This window comes from Saccopteryx bilineata, chromosome X, assembly GCF_036850765.1.
Source record: "Saccopteryx bilineata isolate mSacBil1 chromosome X, mSacBil1_pri_phased_curated, whole genome shotgun sequence".
In the NCBI taxonomy this organism is placed as follows: Eukaryota; Metazoa; Chordata; class Mammalia; order Chiroptera; family Emballonuridae; genus Saccopteryx; species Saccopteryx bilineata.
Window position 1 is genome coordinate 138139871 of NC_089502.1, and position 24137 is coordinate 138164007.

The 24137-nt window shown below is 44.0% G+C and overlaps 1 protein-coding gene across 2 annotated transcripts in view; it reads right to left on the reverse strand.

Annotated features, from left to right (window-relative positions):
• EGFL6 (EGF like domain multiple 6) overlaps positions 1-23224 on the reverse strand; it is a 54502-nt gene extending 31278 nt beyond the window's left edge. For both annotated transcript variants that reach the window (XM_066249253.1, XM_066249252.1), the window contains exons 1-2: positions 22887-23224; positions 3773-3885 (exon numbers count right to left, since the gene is read on the reverse strand). In XM_066249253.1, the coding sequence (XP_066105350.1) occupies positions 3773-3885; positions 22887-22960 (187 nt within the window). In that variant the 5' untranslated portion in view covers positions 22961-23224. The remainder of the gene's footprint in view (positions 1-3772; positions 3886-22886) is intronic.
• Between the last annotated feature and the right edge of the window lie 913 nt (positions 23225-24137).

A 24137-nucleotide genomic window follows, 5' to 3' on the forward strand; every position in this document is an offset into this window, starting at 1 on the left:
GCCCTAAAGATGGGAACAAACATGCCTTGCACAAAAGACATCAAGTAATCTTTATTGCCTCTTGCATAAGGTACGGGTATCATAACCATACTCTGGCCTCCGTCTCCTTTTGCAGCCTTAGCTTACTCTGTTCCCTACATATAGACAAGATTGTGGTCAAACTAGCTTGCCTGCATGCCTGCCCTTGTTTTTTGCCTCTTCCTATCTGTTGTTACCCACCTGGCGTGCCCCTCCCCCACCCTCAGTGGCTAATACCCTCCCAACCCTTCAAGGACCACCTGGCCCCACCCGGCCTTCCCACGGCTTTTGCAGATCTCCCCAGTCACACGCGAACTTCCGCTCAAGTCTGAGAGCACCGCAGAAATTGGGTGGGCTTCCCCCATGAAATCGATCAGTCTTCATCTTATTAAATAATTAGGCATATATTTGGCTTCTATCTACTACCAGATGCTAAATACCTTCAAACCAGGGACTTAAACATTCATCTTTGTTTCTACGGCTGCATTTAATGGTGTTGTGAACATGGTAGATACCCAAATAGTTCTGAATAGTAAATAAAATAATAGTAATAGATAAAATTTGGAACGTTTAACAAGAAAACATTTTATGGTTCTGAAAAAATAAAAAATGAGGAGGTAGGGGGAAAAATGATTCCCAGCAAAATCCTTCCACTTTTGGAAACAAAAAGATAGATTTTGATTTCCAGTATGTTTTGTTCTGGATATGTACTTGGGGTACAGCTTTAAGTTTAGATGTAAACAAAATAAAGTCTTGTCCGTTTAAGACCTGAAGACCTCTGATTGTGCCCTGGAAAGTTTCTCTCAATGGGGTCCAGATAGGAAAGCCCAGGATAAATGCCAGATAGAACACAGAGGCAATGGTGAATAACACTCTTGCTGCCACAGGTCAAGGCTCCAGAAAGATATTTCAATTTACAGTAACTTTGGATCTGTGGCTCAAGTAGCCAATCCACAGCAAAATTCATCTCGTGTCTAAAATGGTTTGAGATTCATGCAGCCATTAGAGAAAGTAAAGCTGTCCTGTTCAATTCTCCCCGGAACTCTGCCATCTGTAGCTTTTCATTAGTCATTTGCTCATGGACAGCGTCTGGCCCACTGACATACATGTGAAGGTCAATCATGAGGCATTGAGCAGGTCCTGCCTGGGGAGCAGATTGAGGCAAGGCAGCGGCCAAGATCTCGGGAGCTCTGGCTTCGAGGCAGAGCCTTGCGAGGAATCAAGAGTGAAGAGACGGGTGGGGTGGAGGCCGGGGCAGATCGGGCCCCACAGGCTCTGCGTTCCCGTCTCATTACTACGCAGCCCCCACTCTGGCCGGAAATCAGAGACCTGGCGATCAGGGACAACCACTCATTATGTGGTGTTCCAAGGAACATATGACTTTACTATCAAGTAGGACTATGCAAATTGAATAAAATACAATACAGATTTTATGTATAAAAATCATGGCACTGGTATTAACCTGAACATCTGATTGCGGACAAGGGGTTCCAACAACCTCTTCAGCTAGCCAAACTTGCATAGTGAACATTTTCCTTGGACTGTCTGCAGTTGCTCTTCTAACATCTTGCTTTATATTCTTTCATGCCTATAGTATTGTATCGTCCACAAAAGCATTGAGAATGTGATTGGCCAGGTATACCGTGGCCAAACTGCTCTGATCTAGTTACAGAATAGCCCATCCAGAAAGTCAAAGCTCACCCTCATTTATTCACCAGAGACACGCAAGTTTTCTGGCAGTAAGTGCTGAGGTTCGTGTGACTGTGAGAGAGATTCCAAATCATGTGACTCACGTGGTGTTGCCCCTTTCCACCTGGCTGACTTCAAATAAAAATGTGTTATGTTGTGTCTGGAAAAAGAATAAACCGACACCTAATTCCCCCATCACCTGGTGCTCTAATAGACAGAAGTCTGCGAGGAGAGTTATTGACTTTTTCCGGAACCAAGGGTAATTTATGAGATATTTTCTATGCATGCCAGGTAATGAGCATACTCATTAATGCTTACACTCCTTACCCTCTGAAGTAGGTATTTCTCTCTCCGTGTTGCAGGGGACAGAACGGAGCCTGGGTGACCTTACCCACTTTGCCCAAGGCCACACCATTCTGGTTCTAAAGGCAATGACCTTCAGAACGATACTACCAGTGTGAGGACCCACCCTTTTAAGTCATAAAGCCCCGGGGGGTGTCTAACTTTCTTTATTTGGATAAGCAATGATGATCTTTAAATATTTTTTCAAGTTATCTTCACACTCTCATTATCTTGTCACAAGGAAACTGTGATAGTGGCAGGTTTTGAATCATATTGAGCATGTAGAAGTGATGTCAATGTGTTTCAATGTTCCGTGGATTTTGGTTATTAGCAAGTTCTGTTCTCACTTCTCCAGATATTTTTGAACCAGAGAGCGAGGAGCAGGTTGGGGTAGGGACAGACCAGCAAAAAGGCAAAAAGAAGGCAGCATTGGTATTCTTAGAAATGGCAAAATCTTCATACTTTATAGTTTGTAATCTAGTACAATTCATATCAACACCCAAAGTGCATGGGCCTGCAGGGGTGAATTTGTCCATTTAACAGATAAAACACTGAGGTTCAGGCATGTGCCACCTAGGGACACAGGGATAGTGAGACCAGCCTCCTGCCATGAAGGAGTGCATCCCAGCTCAGCTAGAGGAATGAATGCGGATTTGATTCCTCAGCAATGAGAGTGTTGGTTATTATAAAAAGTCAATAAAAATAAAACATCACACACACAAAAGAAATCCCAGTTCTCCCCAACCTTCTTAAAATTACCAGAGGCCTTTTCTCAGAGTTCCTAATGCACAATCTAAGAAGCAATGTCCAAAGAAAACTATGGTTCTTTTTTTTTTTTTCAGAGACATAGAGAGAGTCAGAGAGAGGGATAGATAGGGACAGACAGACAGGAACGGAGAGCAATGAGAAGCATCAATCATCAGTTTTTTTGTTGCGACACCTTAGTTGTTCATTGATTGCTTTCTCATATGTGCCTTGACCGCGGGCCTTCAGTTGACCGAGTAACTCCTTGCTCAAGCCAGCGACCTTGGGTCCAAGCTGGTGAGCTTTTTTCTCAAGCCAGATGAGCTCGTGCTCAAGCTGGCAACCTCAGGGTCTTGAACCTGGGTCCTCCGCATCCCAGTCTGAGGCTCTATCCACTGCTCCACTGCCTGGTCAGGCGAAAACTATGGTTCTTTAGTATGAAATTTGTACAAAGAATCAGAAAAATACTTAAAATTTTTGCATATATGCCAGTATTCCTTGAAACTATCTAGAAACCAGTACAATGGACTTTCAAAATGTGAGTAACAAAATTATAAAGTAAATGGCTTACTTCATGTTTGTGACTAAAGCCTACTGGTTACATGATCCATAATTAAAAAGTGTATATCATTAGAAATCAATTGCAAATATATATAATTGGAAAGAGGTATTTATTCACCTATTTTTGCCCAACTTGGTCTCTCCAGGTTAAAACAATAACAACCAACCCAGCCATGCTAAGATAGCAACAGAAGTAAGTGACAGGGCAGGTCTCCTAACACAGATCATGTCTAGGGTGATGGCATCAGCCACATTTTGAAAGGGAAGAGATCTCATAGGAACCCAGAACTTGGGTGTTGGTAGTTGGTTATCCGTGTCCCTCCTCGGGAACCCACAGTTTATGGTGTCACAGATTAAAAACCTAAACACCCTGACATACTACTTGAGCACAGGATGGCCTAAGTTTTCACAAAGTTACCTTCACAGACTCCCTTGCTGCTCCTTCTCCAGCCATAGCAACAGGCAAGTTTGGCTCCATAGCGACAGACTCCAGGCTGGAGTGCTGCTGCTGACAACCCGTGATCCTCCGGACTGTGGACAAAGAGCCACATGTTAGTACTGAGAAAACAGAAAGGGCAACAGAGACCCCTCCCTGCTACTGAGTGAGCAGCAGAGATGTCGGGTACCTGGTTAATTTCAATCCCCCCCCCAAGTGCTAAATTCCACTTTGAAAACCTGAATTTTGGGGGGCCAGTCTGCTACCATCCCTTACCAGCCTTCCCCAATAATTAGCGTTGCTCATTTCCTTCTTTCCCAGGGTTAAAAGAATTGGGTTTCATAATCTATAAAACTAGGGTACACAAAAGTGGCCAAAAGTTTATGTTCCCAAACCTCACAGAACGCCAATTTTCCAGCCTGCTCCGCATAGACACAGCGGCTCCCGGGTCTGTGGTTCTGTGCAGAGTGTGGTAATGTGATTCCGCAGCCCTGTGGCTCTGTCCCAGACAAGAACACTGCGCTTTTACCCCATTGGCCACCTGGGAACCACTGAATAAACTGGAAGGTCCACACACTGTCATTGGGTAAGAGTTGGAAGGACTCGTGAGACCCCTTGGCCAAACCATGCTGTGTTACAGATAAAGAAGTTCCAGGCAATGGAGAAGGGCCCCTCTCCAGCAGAGCGGCGTCAGGGATAACAGCCATGGCGCCTCCTCCTTCCTCAGAGCTTCCTGGAAACACAGTTTGCTAAACTCTTTAACTGTACAGCAGGGGCGGGCAGACATTTTTCATAAAGGGTCAGATGGTGAATGTTTTATGCTTTGTGGGTTAATACCATCTCTGTCCAATTGCAAAAGTAGCTGCAGGCAAGCATACACAAGTGCAGTGGCTGTGCTCAGTCAAGCTTTACTTATGGACACTACAATTTGAACTTAATATACTTTCACGTGTCATGAATAGTATTCTTCTTTTGATTCACCTTTAAGCATTTTAAAAAGTAGAAACCATTTCTAGCTCACGGGCCACGTAAAAACAGATGCTTACCTGGCCTTGGCCGGCAGACTGTAGTTTGCTGACCCCTGATCAAATGAGCCCTGCTATCAACTGCCCTTAAGCATTCTGGGCCATGGCCGGAGCTCGCTGCATGTTTACCTGCTTATGGCCTAGTATGGGGACAGGGTTGCTACCAGATCCTGGAAGGAAAGACTTGAGTTGTATATTTTATGGAGGGTTGGAGTTGTTTTCTACACGCATATTAAATACACTGTAAAATGCTTCCTGGGCTATTTAACAGACAAGGAATGCACGTTTTACTGTGTGCTTTCTGCTACAGCATTGGATTTTATGCCAGTTAATACCACCTGGGTCAAGGTTAGGAAGTTGAACAGCCTTGCTGTTTTCCCTCATGCTGTGCCACCCACCAACTGGGCTATTCAGTCGAGAGCGACAAAGATATGGCCATTGAGAACACTAAATTCAAGGATGATTTTATTCTTGACTTTTTCTTGAAGGAACCATTTTTCCATCTTCTAATGGAATTAAGTTTGGAGACTTATAAGTCATTTGCTCAACCTCTGAATAGGGTTTCTCAACCTCTTCAACCTCACCATGACCACTATTTTGAGTCAGATGAATCTCTGTTGTTGGAGGCTGTCCTGTGCCCTGTACGAGGCTTAGTGGCATCCCTGGTCTCCACCTGTAGACACAAGTAGCATCTACCCCTCCAGTGTGTCAACCAAAAATGTCTTTCAACATTGCCAAATGTCCCCTGGAGTACAAAACTGTGCCCTGTGATGTACTAGTGCATTTAAGTGAAACATTTACGGAGCACTTGGTATATTCCAAACATGGTCTTAGGCACAGGGAGTGATGAAAATGACCTGCTCTTTGCTCTCTTAGGTTCTTAGTCTATTGTAAACGGATGTATTCCAGTAAAAGGCAGCTTGGTAAGCAGTATTACAAAGCTCGCAGAAAGGATTGCAGCTGAGAAATAATGCAGCTATCTGTTGTAGTCTAATCTGGATATTACTAACAATTCTACAAGGGATACCATAACCTTGACCCAGTCTGCATGTAACTAACAATGCCCAAAGAAGGAACCACAGACTACTGAATGTGAGTGTGCTGAGAAAATAAGAGCTAGTCCAAACACAGTGATGTACTGAATTTTTTTAGCACTTTGAAAATTGAGAGATAATTTATATAACGTAGAATGTACCATTTAAAAGTGTACACTTCATTGGGCTTTAGTATATTTGCTGTGCTATGCAACCATCACCACTATCACTATCTAATTCCAGAACACTTCCATTATTCCAAAAAGAAAACCCAACACCTAATAGTAGTTAGTCTAAATTCTCCCATCACTCCATCCCCTACAAACCACAAATCTGCTTTTTGCCTCTAGATTTGCCTATGCGGACATTTCCCATACATGGAATCATATACTACATGGTCCTTCTGTGTCTGGCTTCTTCCACTGAGCATGTTTCCAAGGCTCATCCATACTGTGGCATGTGCCATACTCAGTCCTTTCAATTGCTGAATAGCATTCCATTGTATAGATAAACCACATTTTGTTTAACCATTTATCAGTTGATAGACATTTGGTTGTTTCTACTTTTGGGTTATTATGAATAATGCTGCTATGAGCAATTGTCTACAAGTTTTGTGAGGACATACATTTTTATTTCTCTTGGGTATATACCTAGGAGTGGAATGGCTGGGTCATATGGTGTAGAGGTCCTGAATAGGAACACAGAACAGGAACAGAGTTCAGTGCACTGAGGTAAAAGCCACAGTGGCATCACTGACAGGAAGTACTGAATATAGTATCGTGCTGAATACAGCACAATAGGGGAAGAAATAGCCATTCTGGTTAATCAATAGGTGGGGTAGGTATCTCAAAGGTGAGCTAATTCCCTTACCCTTTTGTCTGCTCTAAAGAAGTTCCCCTTCTGCCTGACCAGGAGGTGGCGCAGTGGATAGAGCGTCGGACTGGGATGAGGAGGACCCAGGTTCGAGATCCCGAGGTCGCCAGCTTGAGCGTGGGCTCATCTGGTTTGAGTAAAAGCTCATCAGCTTGGACCTAAGGTCGCTGGCTTGAGCACGGGTTACTCGGTCTGCTGAAGGCCCGTAGTCAAGGCACATATGAGAGGGCAATCAATGAACAACTAAGGTGTCTCAACAAAAAACTGATGATTGACGTTTCTCATCTCTCTCCATTCCTGTCTGTCTGTCCCTATCTCTCTCTCTCTGACTCTCTCTGTCTCTGTAAAAAAAAAAAAAAAAAAAAAAAAAGTTCCCCTTCCTGACTTCTTCATTCTTTTTTTTTTTTTTTTTTTTTTCAGAGACAGAGAGTGAGTCAGAGAGAGGGATAGATAGGGACAGATGGACAGGAATGGAGAGAGATGAGAAGCATCAATCATCAGTTTTTCATTGCGCGTTGCAACACCTTAGTTGTTCATTGATTGCTTTCTCATATGTGCCTGGACCGCGGACCTTCAGCAGACCGAGTAACCCCTTGTTGGAGCCAGCAACCTTGGCTCCAAGATGGTGGGCTTTTGCTCAAACCAGATGAGCCCGCATTCAAGCTGACGACCTTGGGGTCTCGAACCTGGGTCCTCTGCATCCCAGTCCGATGCTCTATCCACTGCGCCACCGCCTGGTCAGGTGACTTCTTCATTCTTGTCTCTGCTTTTTTACTTCCTTATTCTGTCCCTGCTTCTATTTGTGTGTATCAATGAATACCCGTTAGGACTGGGGGTCGGGGCCATCTCATGAGACCTGAACATAGATGGGACTGTGAGATAGTCTCCTCTGGGTACCCTGGTGCACTCCGTGTGGTCTCCAAGTAGTCATGGTCTCTGGGACAGTAGGGTAACTCTATGTTTAACTTTTTGAGGAACTGCCTGTTTTCCAAGATGGCTGCATCATTTTTCATTCTCCCCAGAGATGTAGGAGGGTTAGAATTTTCTCCAGTTCTCACTGGCATTGTTAATGCCCACTTTTAAATTGCAGCCATTCTAGTGGGTGAGAAGTGGTGTCTCGTTGCGGTTTGATGTGCATTTATTTCCCGGATGGCTAATAACGTTGAGTACCTTTCATGTGTTTATTGGCCATTTGTGCACCTTGTTGGAAGAAAAGTCTTTTCAGGTCCTTTGCTCATTGTTTTCATCGGACTATTTGTCATGATGTCCTTAAGACTGGAATGCAAAGACTGGTCAGTAAAAACAACTATTCCCATACCTTGGTGAATAAGGTAATGTAACTTTGTCTCATCCTGCGAAAACCTCTTCTACCTAGATCCTCAGAGAGTCTGTTTCTTGACCATACATACCTGTAAGAAACAGTGACCAAGTGCCTACATCTCTTCCTTTAACAACGTGGTGCTGATGTTTGGGGAGCCGAGTGGCAGGAGAAATTAACTGTACCTGGGAAAGAGGGGGTAGGTGCCATACGAGGTGGGTTTTAAAAGAAAACATGATAGACAGGATAGCTAGATAGGAGACCTTCTGCCTATGGGATTTTAATTGTATATTTTATAAGGAATGTGGGATTCGCTTAATTAGATTTCAACCTATCAACAAAACCTTAGAGATGACCTGCCAATTCTTGACTGCAGGTTTGCAAGAAATACGCTCTGCAATTCCCAAAGGAAGGGCTTTACTTATTTCCTGATGCCAAAAAGCCCAGCTTAATCCTCAACAGGGCAGTGATATGTATCGAGCACTGTGCTAGGTATAGGTTTGTGAAGATGAACATGGCAGACAGAACCCCTTGGTAATGAGCTTTTAGGCAAGCAGGTGAGGGTAAGAGAGGCACTGAACATATTCAGTCAGCTGTGGAACCTTAAAACAAAGAAACATAATCTGTTCAAAGGGATCCAGATGTTCTCTCTGAGGGTGCAACCTCTGAATGAGACTAGATGACAAGGAGTCAGACACAGGCACTGAGGGAAAGAATCTTACAGGCAGAGGTCAGAGAATGAGTGTGGGGTAAGAGGTAAGAGGAAGAAATAGAAGACCAGAGGATTGAAGAAAGGGAGGGAGATAAGCCTCAAGAGGTGGGCAGAGGCTACACCACTGAGGGTCCTATGAGTCAAACTAAGACTGTGGGGCCTCATATCCTAATGGCAACAGGACAGCACTGAAGGGTTTTAGGTAGGGAGGTCATTTGAAAAGATTTTTCTTTAGAAAAAAATGTTATTATGGCAGAAATCTGGAAAATGGACTGGAGGGAGGTCGAATGGAAGCAGGGATACCAGTTGGCTCAGAAGAAAGGTTCTAGTGGCTTGGACTTCAGCAGCAGTAATGGAGGTTGGGACAAGTGGATGGAATCAAGCGGGAACCAGAGGACTTGGTAGTAGATTAGTCATTCATTCACTATTTGTCTGTTTGTTTGTTGAGTACCTACAATCTTTCAGGCACTGGGTTAGTCTCCAGAGATTCAGCAGCAACCAAGAAGGACATAAGATCTCTGCCTTCATGGAGATAATATTCTGGCCAGTTGAACGGGGAGTGTGAGAGGGATGCTGGGTAGAGGGCAGTGTTGTGTTTCTGGAATGAGGGCTATGGATGGAGAAACTTGTTAGGGAATAGAGTAAATGATGGGTTCTCTTTGGGATGCGCTGATTTTGAGGGCTCATTGGAGCAGAAAAGTTGGGGCCTCCCCTGGGTCAATGGTCAATTATGCCCCCAGCTGTTGGCTGCCAGTTTCCACATGACTTGATTTTTAAAATATAAGTAGGAATCAATTTTTACTACAAGGGAAGGGGTGATTGTCATAGATTTTCACATTAAGGAAAGTGACCTTAGCATCCAGGGCCAACCTATCATTTTACACATGAATAAACTAGGGCCAAGAAAGACTGGGTGACATTTCATTGGTATTGGAAGTCACAGGAGAATTCACTTCACCAAACTATTAAAGGGGAGCAGAATTTGCCGTCCCAAAATACTCCTCTTTGGGCTGGTTATTTTTAAGTAACAGCAGACACAAAAGGAAATTGAAAAACCCAATAGAAATTACCCCCTTGTAACAGTTATATTTTTAATTTTTTTAATTTATTTTATTTTTTTACAGAGACAGAGAGTGAGTCAGAAAGGGGGATAGATAGGGACAGACAGACAGGAATGGAGAGATATGAGAAGCATCAATCATTAGTTTTTCATTACGCATTGCAATACCTTAGTTGTTCATTAATTGCTTTCTCATATGTGCCTTGACCGCAGGCCTTCAGTAGACCGAGTAACCCCTTGCTCGAGCCAGCGACCTTGGGTTCAAGCTGGTGGGCTTTTTTTTCTCAAACCAGATGAGCCCACGCTCAAACTGGTGACCTCGGGGTCTCAAACCTGGGTCCTCTGCATCCCAGTTCGATGCTCTATCCACTGCACCACTGTCTGGTCAGGCAAGAGTTATATTTTTAAGGGAAATCTTCATTTGACTCTAAATCTCTAGGAACAGTATCCATGGAGAAGTCAAAGGCTCAAATTTGTATAACCACCCTAACCTTGTTTATTGTGCTTACCTAATAACCTGCCGTAACTGGTCTCACCCCCCCCCCCCCAAAGAACTTCTTTTGTCTTTAAATGGGGATAATATTGGTCTGACCTGTAGTGGCACAGTGGATAAAGCGACGACCTGGAAATGCTGAGGTCGCCGGTTCGAAACCCTGGGCCTGCCTGGTCAAGGCACATATGGGAATTGATGCTTCTAGTTCCTCCCCCCTTCTCTCTCTGTCTGTCTCTCTCTCCCTCTCTCTCTCCTCTATAAAAATGCATAAATAAAATAAAATAAATGGGGATAATATTTAAAGTGCTGTCTTGTGCCATTTCCGGAAGTTACTCAGTTTTCCTGGGTTTCTCCCATGTACCTAGGAGCTATCCGCATTATTATACTTCTGTTTATTTTTCTGCTGTTAATCTGTCTTTTGTTATGGAGGCAGGTGTCTTCACCAAGAACCTAGAAGGGTCTAAGGAAAATTATTTTTCCTCCTCTATACTATTCATCCATCCATCTAGCCATTTACTCACCCAAAATTTATTATGTAACTACATGTCAGGCATTGTAGTAGGCACTGGGGATCTAGAGGTATATAAGAACAGCCCCTTGCCACAAAGAATTTGTAGTCTAGGGACAAAGATGGGCAAGTAACAGATTAATTATACTCCAACATGATGAGTCCTACCAAAGGGTGAGTTCGCAGGAGCTAGGGGAAGATACAGGAGTTGTTAGGTTGAGGTGGGTGGGTGAGAGGGACATAGAAGGGATGTGGTAAAATGGATGTAATCAAGAAGGGCTACAAGGGTTATCAAGGAAATAGTAAGATCATCCCTCAAAGGATTTATGGCTTAGAACTGGCAGAAGACCAGTTTGGTCCAACATGGTGACTAATTTCACCTTATGGTGACCCCAGCCTCATTAAATGCTTAGCATATAAATGACACACATTGAGCAGCCATGACCAGAAACAGAAAACCCATATAAGGACACAACATGGTCCCCAAGGCTCTTCTCAGGAATTTCCACCACTTTCCCCTGGAAAGATCCTGAATACTCCTCCTCCCCCTTACCGAATGTCCCACCCATCAATTAAATGAACTTCAACTAAAAAAGAGTAAAACCCACCAGGGAGGGGTACAGTCTCTGTCTCACTGCTTCACTAATGAACTCTCTTTCACTTTAAACTCTACGCTGGCTTGTGTTTGAACTCTTTCTTGTGCAAATTCAAGAACTACAGTGGGTCACAGACCATCCCTAGGGGGACCCCCAGATCCCTGTAACACCCTCATCAAGGGGTTTTCTGGAGGAAATGGAGCCGGATATGAATTCTGGTAACTGGTGGAACTTGCCCAGGTGCAGGGGAGAAGTCTATTTAGTGGAGAAGGTGTTCCAGGCAGAGAACACAGTCTGTGTCAAGGATGCAGCCACAAAGAACATGAGTTGGTGGCTTATAGACTTGAGCACAGAAAGCAGTGTGTTTGGACTAGGGGAGCGAAAAGGGAAGCAGAGAGAATGAACAGTAGTATGGAGAAGGAGCAGGAAGATTGCCAGGGACCAGAAAGAAAAGACATGTGTCATGTGAAATGTTTTGTCCATCCTGAAAGCTCCGGAGAGTTGTGGAAGGATTCCAAGTGGTGGGAAATATCAAAGATTTGACAAAATACAAACCAGCCTCCATAGAACTGTGGTGAACCTGATAAGCTCTAACAAAATTACTAAAACTGTTAGATGTGAAATCACACAAAAACAAACTGAAATTTGTTGAAATCAGGTATTTCTCAAAAAGTCTAATTAGAAACTTTTGTGAAAGAACCCAGGCTCCCCAACACCGGTGGCCAAACTCATTTCATTTGTATTGGGCAAGTCAATTACTTTCGATCATGCAGAATGTGGCCTGGGGTTAGCTAACAGGAGAGAGTTACCAAAAGATGAAATTCATATATACTGTTTGCACGATACCACAACTCTCCAGAGACATCCTCTTTCTCCAGTTTTATTGCTTTCACATGCTTGCCTGTAGGTGAAAAGGTGAAACTTAGAAATCTGAGGTGTATTACTTTCTCCCAAGTCATTGTTTTTGACGTGGTACAAAGTATCACTTGTAAAACTTTCCCAAATGTTAATTAGTAACAGTTGGGTCATCAAAAACTTGTTAATACAAATTTTTTATTCACTGTAAGAAATGCCTTCTCCAGTCACAAATGCATCTTAGAATTCAAGCTCGGTTAGAACAGAAATTTGTCATTAAATCTAGCCTTAGTCTCATTTTAGTTTAAAAAATGAAAATAATAGTTAAGAATTAACTCGCGATTAGAAACAATAAAATGGATTCTGATGTTTAGGCAACTATACAAATTAGAAAACACTGGTTCAGCTTCCAGCTGCTCTGTGGATGCAGCAACATGCTCTGTGCATATTTTCTAAAGACGACCAAGCAGTTTGAAACAACATGAAGGAAAAACCATCAGAGAATCATGTGCGCCCATAAATGAGGAGCATGCTCTTTAATGAATGGGCGTGCCAGCCATATATTCTCCCAGTTTTGAGAGAGAGCTTCAAAGGGACAGCTAAAAATGGGATTTTACTGATTGGTCATCACATTCTGCATCTGGTCATGAAAATGGAAAGTTAGTTTAAAGGGGGGAAATCACTACTGGACAGAATTGCTAATAATTTCTTGCTGATTTATAGATGCCAGAAGAAATTGATTTATTACACTGAAATTGAGCTCTGCATTCTCTGCTTGCCAGTTCTTACTAAATGCACATGTGCAGCTATTTTAAATTGTGAATAAAAAGAAAATTAATGATAAATGTTTTTGTTTTAATTGAAACAATATTATTGAGGGGAAGAAAGGAATCCAGCATCAGCAAGGATGACATTGACAATACTGCTTTCTAAAATCTTTTTAAAACTGCTAAAAACAGCCCTAACTTTTAGCTTCTACATAGTTCTCCCGTGCCCTTCCATGTTAATGTTGCCAAATGATTCAAATTACTTTCCCATCAGCCTCTCCTTCTCAAATACCAGGCCTATTTATGAACTTGCCCATCACTAAGTCAATTATTATTTTTCTTTAATATCTTGTTGTGAGTATTCTGGATAAGGGCCATAAACTAGTAGGTTAAACTATACGAAACTGCCATTTTTAAAGTTAAAAGAGGCCAAAGAGTTTTAATTTCATATGTTGCAACTGAATGGCCACAGAAGAGAAGGTTAAGTGCTTATCAAGGTGCATCTGTGTCTCCAAAGCTACGCTGTGCTTCCCAGCCAGCCTGCCAGTGAGCTGGGGCCGCAGGACTGGTTTTGGCCAATGGAATGTGGGAGATCACCGCCATGCCTGCTCACAACACCCCCAAGTGACCCCTGATGTGCTCCTCTTCCATCAACCCATTGACTAAAGACTCTGCCAAACTGGAGGAAGATGGTGCCTCTCAAGATGGATGGAGCGTGGCCCCGTATAAAGGCATGCAGTTGTCTTTCAAACATGCCTTGGACTTTGGGGCAAAGAAATAAACTTTTACAGTATTCAGCCATTGAGATTTTGAAAGTATCTGACGCAGTGTTAGCCTATCATGACCAATGCAGTAGTAGTATTTCAAGAACCATTTCTTTTTTTAAAGTCCAGTGCACGATTTTGTCCTTATATGTGAATCCTTTCATACAAAAAATACTTACAAAGCTATCTACATCAATTGCATTTAGGTCCTTATTTAGTGAAGCATATATATATTTTAAAAATGTATAAAATTAGACCCATGCCTTCTGGAGTGATCAAGGATACATGGTTACAGCATAGTATCAATCATCGGAATTTATCAGCTATCTGAGTATAGTGAGCTTTTATGCATTTGGTTGGTTTGACCCAACCCCATGGAACCTGACAAATCTGAGGTCATAAAGAAAAAAGGAGTCTCTGAACCCAGAAAAAGAATCCCTGATCTTAGACAAAAATGATCCCAACATCCTCTGTCCTCTGCCATCTTGGGAGGTCTGGCTAAGCCAGCTTCCCTCTCCCTCTCCCCTTCCCCCTCCCTTTTTCTTCTCAAACAATAGCAGGTGCAGGGAACCTGGTCCTGAGGCAGGGAAGATTGATGTGGGTGAGCATGTCTCTGTGGAGAGGAGGCCCTGAGCTGCGGAACTCCGAGCTAAAACACTGAGCCACCAGAGCATCCTGAATGCATTATACAGCCTGCTGTCTCCTCCATTGATCAAATGAATCAGAAAATCGCCGTCTCCACAGCTGAAGTTAATTTAAAAACATTCCAGGGATTGTGTAAGTAGTGTAGTATTTCTTCATGGGATTCCTCGTTTTCTGCAAAAATACACTGTGCCAGAATTCCCTGTATGCTTGCTTATAGTTCCAGGAAACTTCATGATATTCTTCCAGACAAATGGAGAAGTTAGAACTTCTTTTACTGATGTTTAGATCTGTTTAAATATTGCCAAATAAATGAAACAATTGTTCTTTTCTAAATAGGAATAACAAAGTCTAACTGTGATGGGTTTTTTATTTTTGTTTTTGATTTCTGTTGTGTTTTCTTCATCGTTCCCAGCATGGCAAGTCTGTTATACCTACAGAGTTAAGATTAATTCTAGGCTTCAATCCATCTTCGTTCTACAAAGTCCAAGTCCAACAGGCCCAGGGATACCTTAAAGCCTCTCACCTACCTGAATGTATAGGCTATCAAGCTGCCCAGTCCCAGCGTGCATCTTCAAGTCCCCAGAACATGAGTGGTAGGGCAAAACTTGGAACTTTCCATTGCTTCCTCTATTTCTCTCACTTATCTTCCAAGCTCAGGAGGTTGGCAGAAATCGGGCAAGAGGAGTGTGCTAGTTTAGACTCCCCCCAGCAGCAGACCATGAGACAAGGATTTGAACGCAAGTGGTTTATTGAGGAGGTGAAGGGCAGATGGATATGGGAGTGAGGAATTGAGACAAGGAAGGGAAGGTGGTCAAAAAAGCCAGCGTTAGCATGACAGCAACATTTATTTTCCACCACATTCATTCATTCATAGTGAACATGGGGGAGAACGACATAAAATGGAGTTGGAGAAATAGGCAGAGGTTGGATCGGGCGGGCCGTTCCACACCATTGTAAATAGAACGGATTGTATTCCTAATCCAGTGTAGTCACTGAAAGGCTTTAAGGAGAGGGCTGCCATGATCTGATTTGAATTGTAATTAAGAACAACACTTTGGGCTGCAGACTGGGGAAGGCAAAAGCAGAAGCAAACGGAAGTTACTGCGGGCCGAGGTGAGACCATGGCAATGTGGCTGGGCGGCAGAGGTGGAGGCGGAGGGGAGGGGAGGGCCGGCGGACTTCAGGCACGGTGGGTAACAGGGCTGAGCACCAGACCGAATACAAGCGGGGATGCCCAGGTTTGGGGCTTAAATGGGTTTGGATGCTTTTGTTCTGGGATAGGGAGAAAGGGTGAGGCGGGGGTCAGCGAGTTCTGAAGAGCTCATCAAAATTCTGTTTTTAGCCTGGCCTGTGGTGGCACAGTGGATAAACCTTTGGCCTGGAATGCCAAGGTTGCTGGTTTGAAACCCTGGGCTGCCCTGGCCAAGGCACATACAGCAAGCAAGCAATGAACAACTAGCATGAAGCAACTATGAGTTGTTACTTCCCATTCCATGCTCCCCTTTCTCTCCTGTCTCTGTAAAATCAATAAAGTATTTTTTAAAAAATTCTGTTTTAGATGTCCTAAGCTCAGTGAGAGCCTGTGGTTTGAGATCCCTATTTTGCATAATCTGCATATAGATATAGTATTAGAGGCACTGGACTGAAGAGGGTGCAGATAGGGAGAAAGTAGGTCACACTGATCTCTGGAAATGGAGGCTGGTAGGAGAGGTTGAGAAGGTGTAACCAGTGTGGGAAGAGGAAAACCAGCACGTGTGGTGTGTTAGTTTTAAAATATGGCCATAAATTCTTTGATATCCCTCCTTCCACAAATAAAACTTAATGCCTTCCCCTTATGTGGAGTGTACTTAGGGACGGGCTTCAGATAAAGGAAACCCGGTGAGAATGATGGAGAGTAATTTCTGAGATTACAACATAGAAGGTATTGCAACTTCCTTCTTATTCTCTTTCTTGGAATTCTTGCTATGAGGGGACTCACCTGCCATGTCGTGAGGACACTCAAGCAGCTCTATGGAGAGGTCCATAACACGAGGACCTGAGGCCTCCCCCCCATTGTCATGTGAGTGCGCCATCTTGGAAGCAGATCCTCCAGTGGGAGTCAAGCCTTCAGATGCCTGCAGCATTGGCTAACAACTTGACTGCCACCTAGTGAAAATCCACAAGCCCCATCCAGCTAAACTGATCCTAAATTCCTGCCTCACAGAAACTGCAAGATAATACGTATTGTTTTAAACCACTAAGTTTTTAGGTGTTTTGTTGAATAGCAATAGACAACTAATACATACGGTGCCCAGAAATCAAGCAAAGAAAATACTTAAAGAGCAAGGTGCCTGACCTGTGGTGGCGCAGTGGATAAAGCATCAACCTGGAAACGCTGAGGTTGCCGGTTCAAAACCCTGGGCTTGCCTGGTCAAGGCACATATGGGAGTTGATGCTTCCTGATCCTCCCCCCTTCTCTCTCTCTCTCTCTCCTCTCTATAATGAATAAATAAAATCTTAAAAAAAAAAAAGAGCAAGGTGATGATCTTTCTAAAAGTGTTTGCAGCTTTGGTACTTTGATTTTTACTTATTATTATTATTTTTTTCAAGTGAGAGGAGGGGAAACAGAGATAGACTCCTGCATGCACCCCACCGGGATTCATCTAGCAATCCCCAGTCTGGGGCCAATGCTGATGTTCCAACTAATTGAGCCACTGGCTGTGAAGGAGAAGAAGGAGAGAAGCTGAGAGAAGCAGATGGTCACTTCTCATGTGTGCCCTGACTGGGGATTGAACCTGGGATGTCCATACACCAGGTCAATGCTCTATTCACTGATCCAGCTGGCCAGAGCCAATACTTTGATTTTTAATTTTGCATTCATATTAACCAAAGCTGAGAGTCCATGAATTATAGGTACACTGTCATTATGCACATTAGGAAAGAAAAAATGTTAACATGGCTCATTGCCTTAATGATAATTCTGTGCAATTGTGTGATAATTATGAATATGAATTGGTCATGATCTTTACAGAACACAGAGCCTGCATACCCTGCTTGGCTCTTACTGCTCTGAGAGCAAAATCCAAACTCCTTGGCATGACATACGGGGCTCCACACAGCCTGGTTCCAGCTTGCCTTCTCTGCTGCTTGGCAGCCAGTGAGCTCATGACCCCAGATGCTGGCCAGTTCACTCTGCATTTTGGGCCAAAGCCTTCTATTTGCATTCCTTTTGCAGGTATGTATCTATCCTGACAGCTATCCATTCATTCTCATGCAATACCTGCTACAAATTAGGCAGTGGAGTACCTGCCTTCTTTCCCTTGTTTTATATTATGTGGATTCATATTCTGATGCTCATGCCCTACTATCTCCCAGAATTCCTCAGCAGGATTCAATCATAGTGGTAACTTACTTATATAACATTTCTTTCCTTTCTCTGTCCCACTTCCCGGCTTCCCTATTAGAACTACCTGGGGCTACCTCCCAAATAAGCCATGTACACTCAAACCCTGGCCTGAGTCTGCTTCTGAGATAACGTAAACTTAAAGGGGAAGGTGGTGGTGTTAGGGGGGTGGAGCAGCAGGAACTCCCACTTATTCTACACATGTTCTTTGATTGTGCTGGGTAGAGTCACGCTAACAGGATCACTGGTGATAATGTGTGTGAAAGCACTTTGTAAAAACGTCAGCGTTTATGTATTCAATTTGGACGGGGGATACATTTGGAATAGAGGCATACCTCAGAGCGATTATGGGTTCAATTCCAGACCACCACAATAAAGTGAATATCACAATATAGTGATTCATACAATTGTTTGGTTTCTTAGTGCATATAAAAGTTATGTTTACACTATACTGCAGTCTATTAAGTGTGCAATAGCCTTATGTCTAAAATAACAATGTACATATCTTAATTAAAAATATTTTATTGCTAAAAAAATGCTAACCATCAGTGAGCTGTAACCTTTGTGCTGGTGGAGGTCTTGCCCGCATGTCAATGAAAACTCAGTGTCTGCAAAGCACAATAAAGTGAAACACAATAAAATGAGGTATGCCTATACTAGAATGTCCTTGCTCTTAGAGCAGAAGACTAAATCAAATGCAGTTTTGGGGAAATCATCTCACTTCAAGTTTCGCCTTCCCATTGTCTGTCAAATAGACACAACACCTATTTCTTAGGGATGATGAGAGAATTGATTGAAATCATAGTGAAACATGTTGACACATAGTAGGATCTCAACAATATCTTCTGAATGCCAACCTGACTTATGAAGACTAGATAATATACTTATTCTCATTTTATGTTTACCCATACAACTGTGGTTTATACACATAAATCACATATAAATAGGACTTGAATGCCTTCTAAGCCAATGAAACAATTTAAATAAAGTTGCTCAGAAATAACTTCTATATTGTAATTGGACATTTCATGGTCACTATTTCCTATAAACACTCAGCTTTTTAGTTTTGTGTATATTCCCACAAATTTTGGTTTTAAGAAGAAATAACCCTGACAGGTGGCGCAGTGGATTGAGCATTGTCCTGGAGTGCTGAGGTGCCTAGTTCAATCCCAGGGTCACTAGCTCAGTCTCGAGGTAGTGGGCTCAACCCTGAGGTCACTGGTTCAAGCCCTCATTAGGGCACATATGAGAAGCAATCGATGAGGTGCACAACCAAGTGGAACAATGCCTTGATACTTCTCTCTTTCTTTCTCACTCTCTCTCTCCCACTTTCCCTCTCTCCTCTCCTTTTCCTCTCTCTCTCACAAAAAAAAGAATAAAGAAATAAATGACATGCCAACCATTCACAAATCACTAAAACCATGTTTAAAAATAAGATCTATTCTATAAATCTAAAACAACAAACTCATGGCTCAAGCTTCCTGTGGAATGTTAAATAATGTCCCCCCCCCCCAAAAGATGTCTACCTCCTACTCTCTGGAACCTGAGTGTAACTTTACAGTTACAAAGTTCCTTACAAAAGGAACTTTGCAGATGTGATCAAATTAAGGATTTTGAGATGAGGAGATCATCCTGGATTATCTGGTGGGGAGTGGGGGTGTGCCTGTTATAATCACATGGGTTCTTCTCCAAGGGAGAAAGAGGACTAAGAGTCAGAGGAAAGGCAAGGTGATGAAGGAAAAAGAGATTAGAGTGATGTGGTCATAAGCCAAGGATTGTTGGAAACCTCTAAAAGCTGTAGGACACAAGGAACTTGTTTTTCCCTGAAGACTCCAGAAGGAACAAGCCTGCCAACACCTTAATTTTAGCCCCATAACACTCATTTTGGACTTCTGACCTCCAGAACTATCAGATAACAAATCTGTGTTATTTTAAGCTACTAAGTTTGTGGTCAACTCTTACAATGGCGTTTACTTCCTGGGGCTCTGAGAAGAATCAATTCTCCATGCAGAGTGTGGTTTGCAGACAGGAAACCATGAGTGCAGACCCTCTGTATGAACACAGTCATTCTTTCCTCTCTCACATTACTTGCACTTTAATTCAATAGAGAAAAAAATGTATAGCAGAAATATATTTTAAGTAGGGAGTTGCTCCAAACTTGAATCTTAAGCATATCAAAATTAATAACATATCTATCTTATGTCACCAAGGCAAAAAGATGCCAGACTTAGGGCTTAGAGTTCAGATCAACAAATGTTCTAGTCTGACACTGTCCAATAGAAAGAGTCACATGATGGCATTTAAAATTTTCTAGTAGCCACATTTCAAAAACTATACAAGGGATGAAATCAATTTTAATAACATATTTTACCTAATATCTACATTATCATTTCAATATGCAATGGATATAAAATGATTAGTGAACCAGAGAACTGTGGGACACAATGGGATTATGGGTGAAGCAGGGAACTATGTGAGAAATGATACCATGGGAGAAGCAGAGAACTATGGGGAGAGAATGGGATTATGACAATGGAGAATTATGGGAGAGAAAGGGATTATGAGAATGGAGAATTATGGGTGAGAGTGGGATTCTGGGAGAAGCAGGAAACTGGGAGAGAAGGGAGTTGTGGGAGAAACATGAAACTATAAAGTGGGATTATAAAAGAAGCAAAGAACTATGGGTAAGAATAGGATTATGGCAGAGACTGGAGAATTGTGGGAGAAGGGAATTGTGAGAGAAAATGGGATTATGGGAGAAGCAGAGAACTATGGTAGAGAATGGTCTTATGGGAAAAGCAGGGAATTATATAAGAATAGGAGTATGGGAGAGGCAGAGAACTATGGGAGGGGATTATGGTTGAGAATGGGTTTATTGGAGAAATGGAGTACTATGGGAGAGTACTGAGCATTGTGATAGAAGCAGGGTATTATGGGAAGCTAGGAACAGACTAAGCTGGTTTAGAGCATCTAAACTGTCCCAATACCCAAAGGGCATATAGAAAGTCTGGGGTTCAAGCCAAATATCGATGTGTAAGACCACAGAAATGCATGCTGCTAATGATTTATTCATTTGACGAGCATTAATTGTGCACTATGTGCTGAGCACCATTTAAGAGGCATATAAGTTTCTAGGTTACTAAAATTATGGGGGCACTTTTTCAATTAAAAAAACAATTGGTGATTATATTAAAAACCTATAGTGGGGGCAGTTTTTGCTATAAGTTGTGAAACGTCAGAAAATAATCAGGAGACATAATTTTCTGCAGTGAATGTCTAGCCTTTTATGTTAGTGTGTCCCTGTAACTTGGGAGCCTGGAGTTGACTAAGAACGGTGCATTTCCAAGCATGTTGAGATAAAAAACACACCCACGGGTGAACCTCATACGGTGTAAAGAAACCATATTTTACATCTTGAAAACTGCAGAATCCTGCCATGGATTCTCTATTTGAACTCCCTTTGGTTTATTTTTGGGCTCTTCAGCTTTTCATTTAATTTGGTGGCACTTTGAGAGTGACATCCTGGAGCTCGACTTCTTGGTTGTTAGAGAACTAGAAATCTCATCTCCAAAGAGCACTTGGGCTTTCTAGCAATGCGAGAACCGCCACCGTTCCCGGACAACCTGCTCATGAGCAAATGACACCTGCTCATATTTTTATCACGAAAAGAAAATTGAAACTTGTGAACGTCCGTTCTAAGAACCTGATTTGAGGTTTGTTCTCTTTGAACTTCAATATCCCTGAATACTATGGCAGACTCTGATGAAAGCTTTTTTCTATAAACCAAACACAGATAGGCTCACCTTAAGGAAGCCTGGACCATGTCCCAAAGCAAGGCTCTCAGCCTGCTCTCCACAGGAACTGCCCACTAAAAAATCTCAACTGAAGTGGTTCCCACTCAGCAGAAGGTGATTCTGTCCCCTCTCCCCAGGGAACCTTGGACAATGTGCAGGCATTTTTTGGATGTCACAACTTGGGGAGGTTGCTACTGGCATCTAGTGAGTAGAAGTGCCACAGATGCCGCTGCCACAAATCCTACAATGCACAGAACAGCCCCCCACAACACCCCAATAGTTGTCAATCCCAGCCTGAAAGGCCAATAGTGCCACAGTGGAGAAGCCCTGCTCTAGCGGACACTCAGAAAGCAAGACATCACAGCCAGGGAACCGGGAAACCTTTCCCAGTGAGTGATTCCCCAAAGGTGGCCCTAGTCACTGGAGAAGAGCAGGGACTCTGGGCCAGGACGCCTGGGTTTCAATTCCCCGGGCCGTCACCTACTGGCTGCATGCCTCCTTGCACCTTTCCCCCCCTCTCTGAGCCTCATTTTTCTCCTCTACAACAATAATAGGACCTTCCACACACTGCAGTTATGGGAGCTTTAAATGGGTTAATAGTCCTGCCGCGTTTGGAACAGTGCCAGGTCTACAGGGCGCACGATATGAGTGTGCGTTTCCTAAGTGGCTTTGCTGATCTCTGCTAAAATAGGCTTCAGGGCTTAGAAAAGGTTATGGGCAGTACAGCAACAGCTTCAGATTCTGAACTGCCGCGGCAAGAATGAATGAGTCTATTTCATCCGACAACAGTGTTCTTTCTTTCTAGTTCATCAACACTAATCAGAAAGCACTGAGTAGAGGAGCCCCCTTCCCGGTGGGCTCAGCCCAGTGAGCGCTTAGTCCGCGTCCTCCCCAGTTTCTTTCCCTCCTTCCCCAGCAAAACTAGCGACTGACAATCAGTTGGCGCCATTCGGAGAGAGTGGGAAACACAAAACTGCACAGACACAGAACCCACCCAGCCACAGACAGGCCCTCACACACCCGGCCCCACGGTAGATGTCTGCAGCCCACGAAGCCAGAACACACCCATGGGGCTGCGCGCAGAGCCTCCCTCCTCCCGGACCCGCAGGACGTGGTCGGGTGGGGTGCCGCGGACGCACAGGGAGCTGGAGCGAAGCCCGTGGGCGCTCCAGGAACTGGCATCCTCGTTGAGTCCTGGCTAAGCTGGCACACACCGGCGCGCGGGGACAAAGAGTAGGGGCCCCACGGGGAGCGATCGCCAGTCACTAACCTGGCCGCGTTCCCTACCCCACCTGCCACCCAGGGGAGCAGCAGAGGGAGCGCAAAGGCCCAGGGCCACGGCATCTTTGTGCAGGGGTACCCCTTGTTGCCGCTGTCGCCGGCCGCTCCTCCTCCTGTTCCCGGGAGGGTGCGGGACCTGGGCGCAGCGGGGCTGCAACCTCCTCTCTCCTTGGCTGGCTGCTCGGGGCCTCCGAGCTCCTCGCGAAGTCCTGCGGGGCTCGGGGCTCAGAGGGAGGCCGGCCCTGGGACTGGGGCGCTCTCGGCCCCTGGAGAGCTGGGGGCGCCCTGGGCGGGACGCAGCAGCTCCTCTGCGGGTGAAGTGGGATCGGTGCGCGAGGGAGGGCGGGGAGGGACCGTGCACATCTGGCTGGGAGCCGCCTCCAGCCCCACCCGCGCATCCTCCGTGCAGCGTTCGCCAAGAACCCTACCCCACGCTCAGTTCACTTCACTAGGCGTATCCGGGCTCTTTCAGACACGGGCAGCTTTCAGTGGCAGATGAGCTCTAGGACTTACCTTGGTTGCGGAGTCAAAGCAGGAACCAAGGACGACAGTTGAGAATGACACTTCTGTGTAGACTTTCACACTCTGCGGAGTTTTCTTCCACAAACCACAAATCATGGGCTGCTAGAGCTGGAAAGTCAAGTCCTGTGCAAACCCTTCTTTGACAAGTGTCCTGCCACATTCACTTGCGACAGGTTACTTATATGGAGACACCAAGTGATACAGTAATATAGTAACCAGTGCAGAAATTCATGGCAGAAACTCAAGGAGGATGAGATGCAGGTGAAACAGAGTACCTGACCAATTTGTAGACCTATCGCTTAGAGCAAAGCTACTCGGTCAAGCCTAGTGTGTAGCAGCTGAGGTCAGCGGTGCGGGCCGAGCTACCCAGGCTTATTGGGATGGTTTGTTACGCACGCTACAGCTGACATGCCTATGACCTGGTGTAGACATAAAGAACATGGAGAAAGAGGAGGTTTGTCTTGATTATAAGCTTCATTCATGGTTTTATAATGGGTTTGTGAAACCTGAGGGGGAAAGACACCTACTACGAAGGGCTCCTGGTGGCTAAATGGGCTCAAATTAAAAAAAAAAAAAAAAAAAAAAAAAAAAGGAGCCCAGCAGCTATTTCTGCACAGGGGCCTCTCACACAAGCCACAACTCAGGGAGAAGCATTCCCTGAACTGCCTGCCTGCACCGTATTTCTGCCAACTGAGCCAACCCTTATAAATGAGTTCCT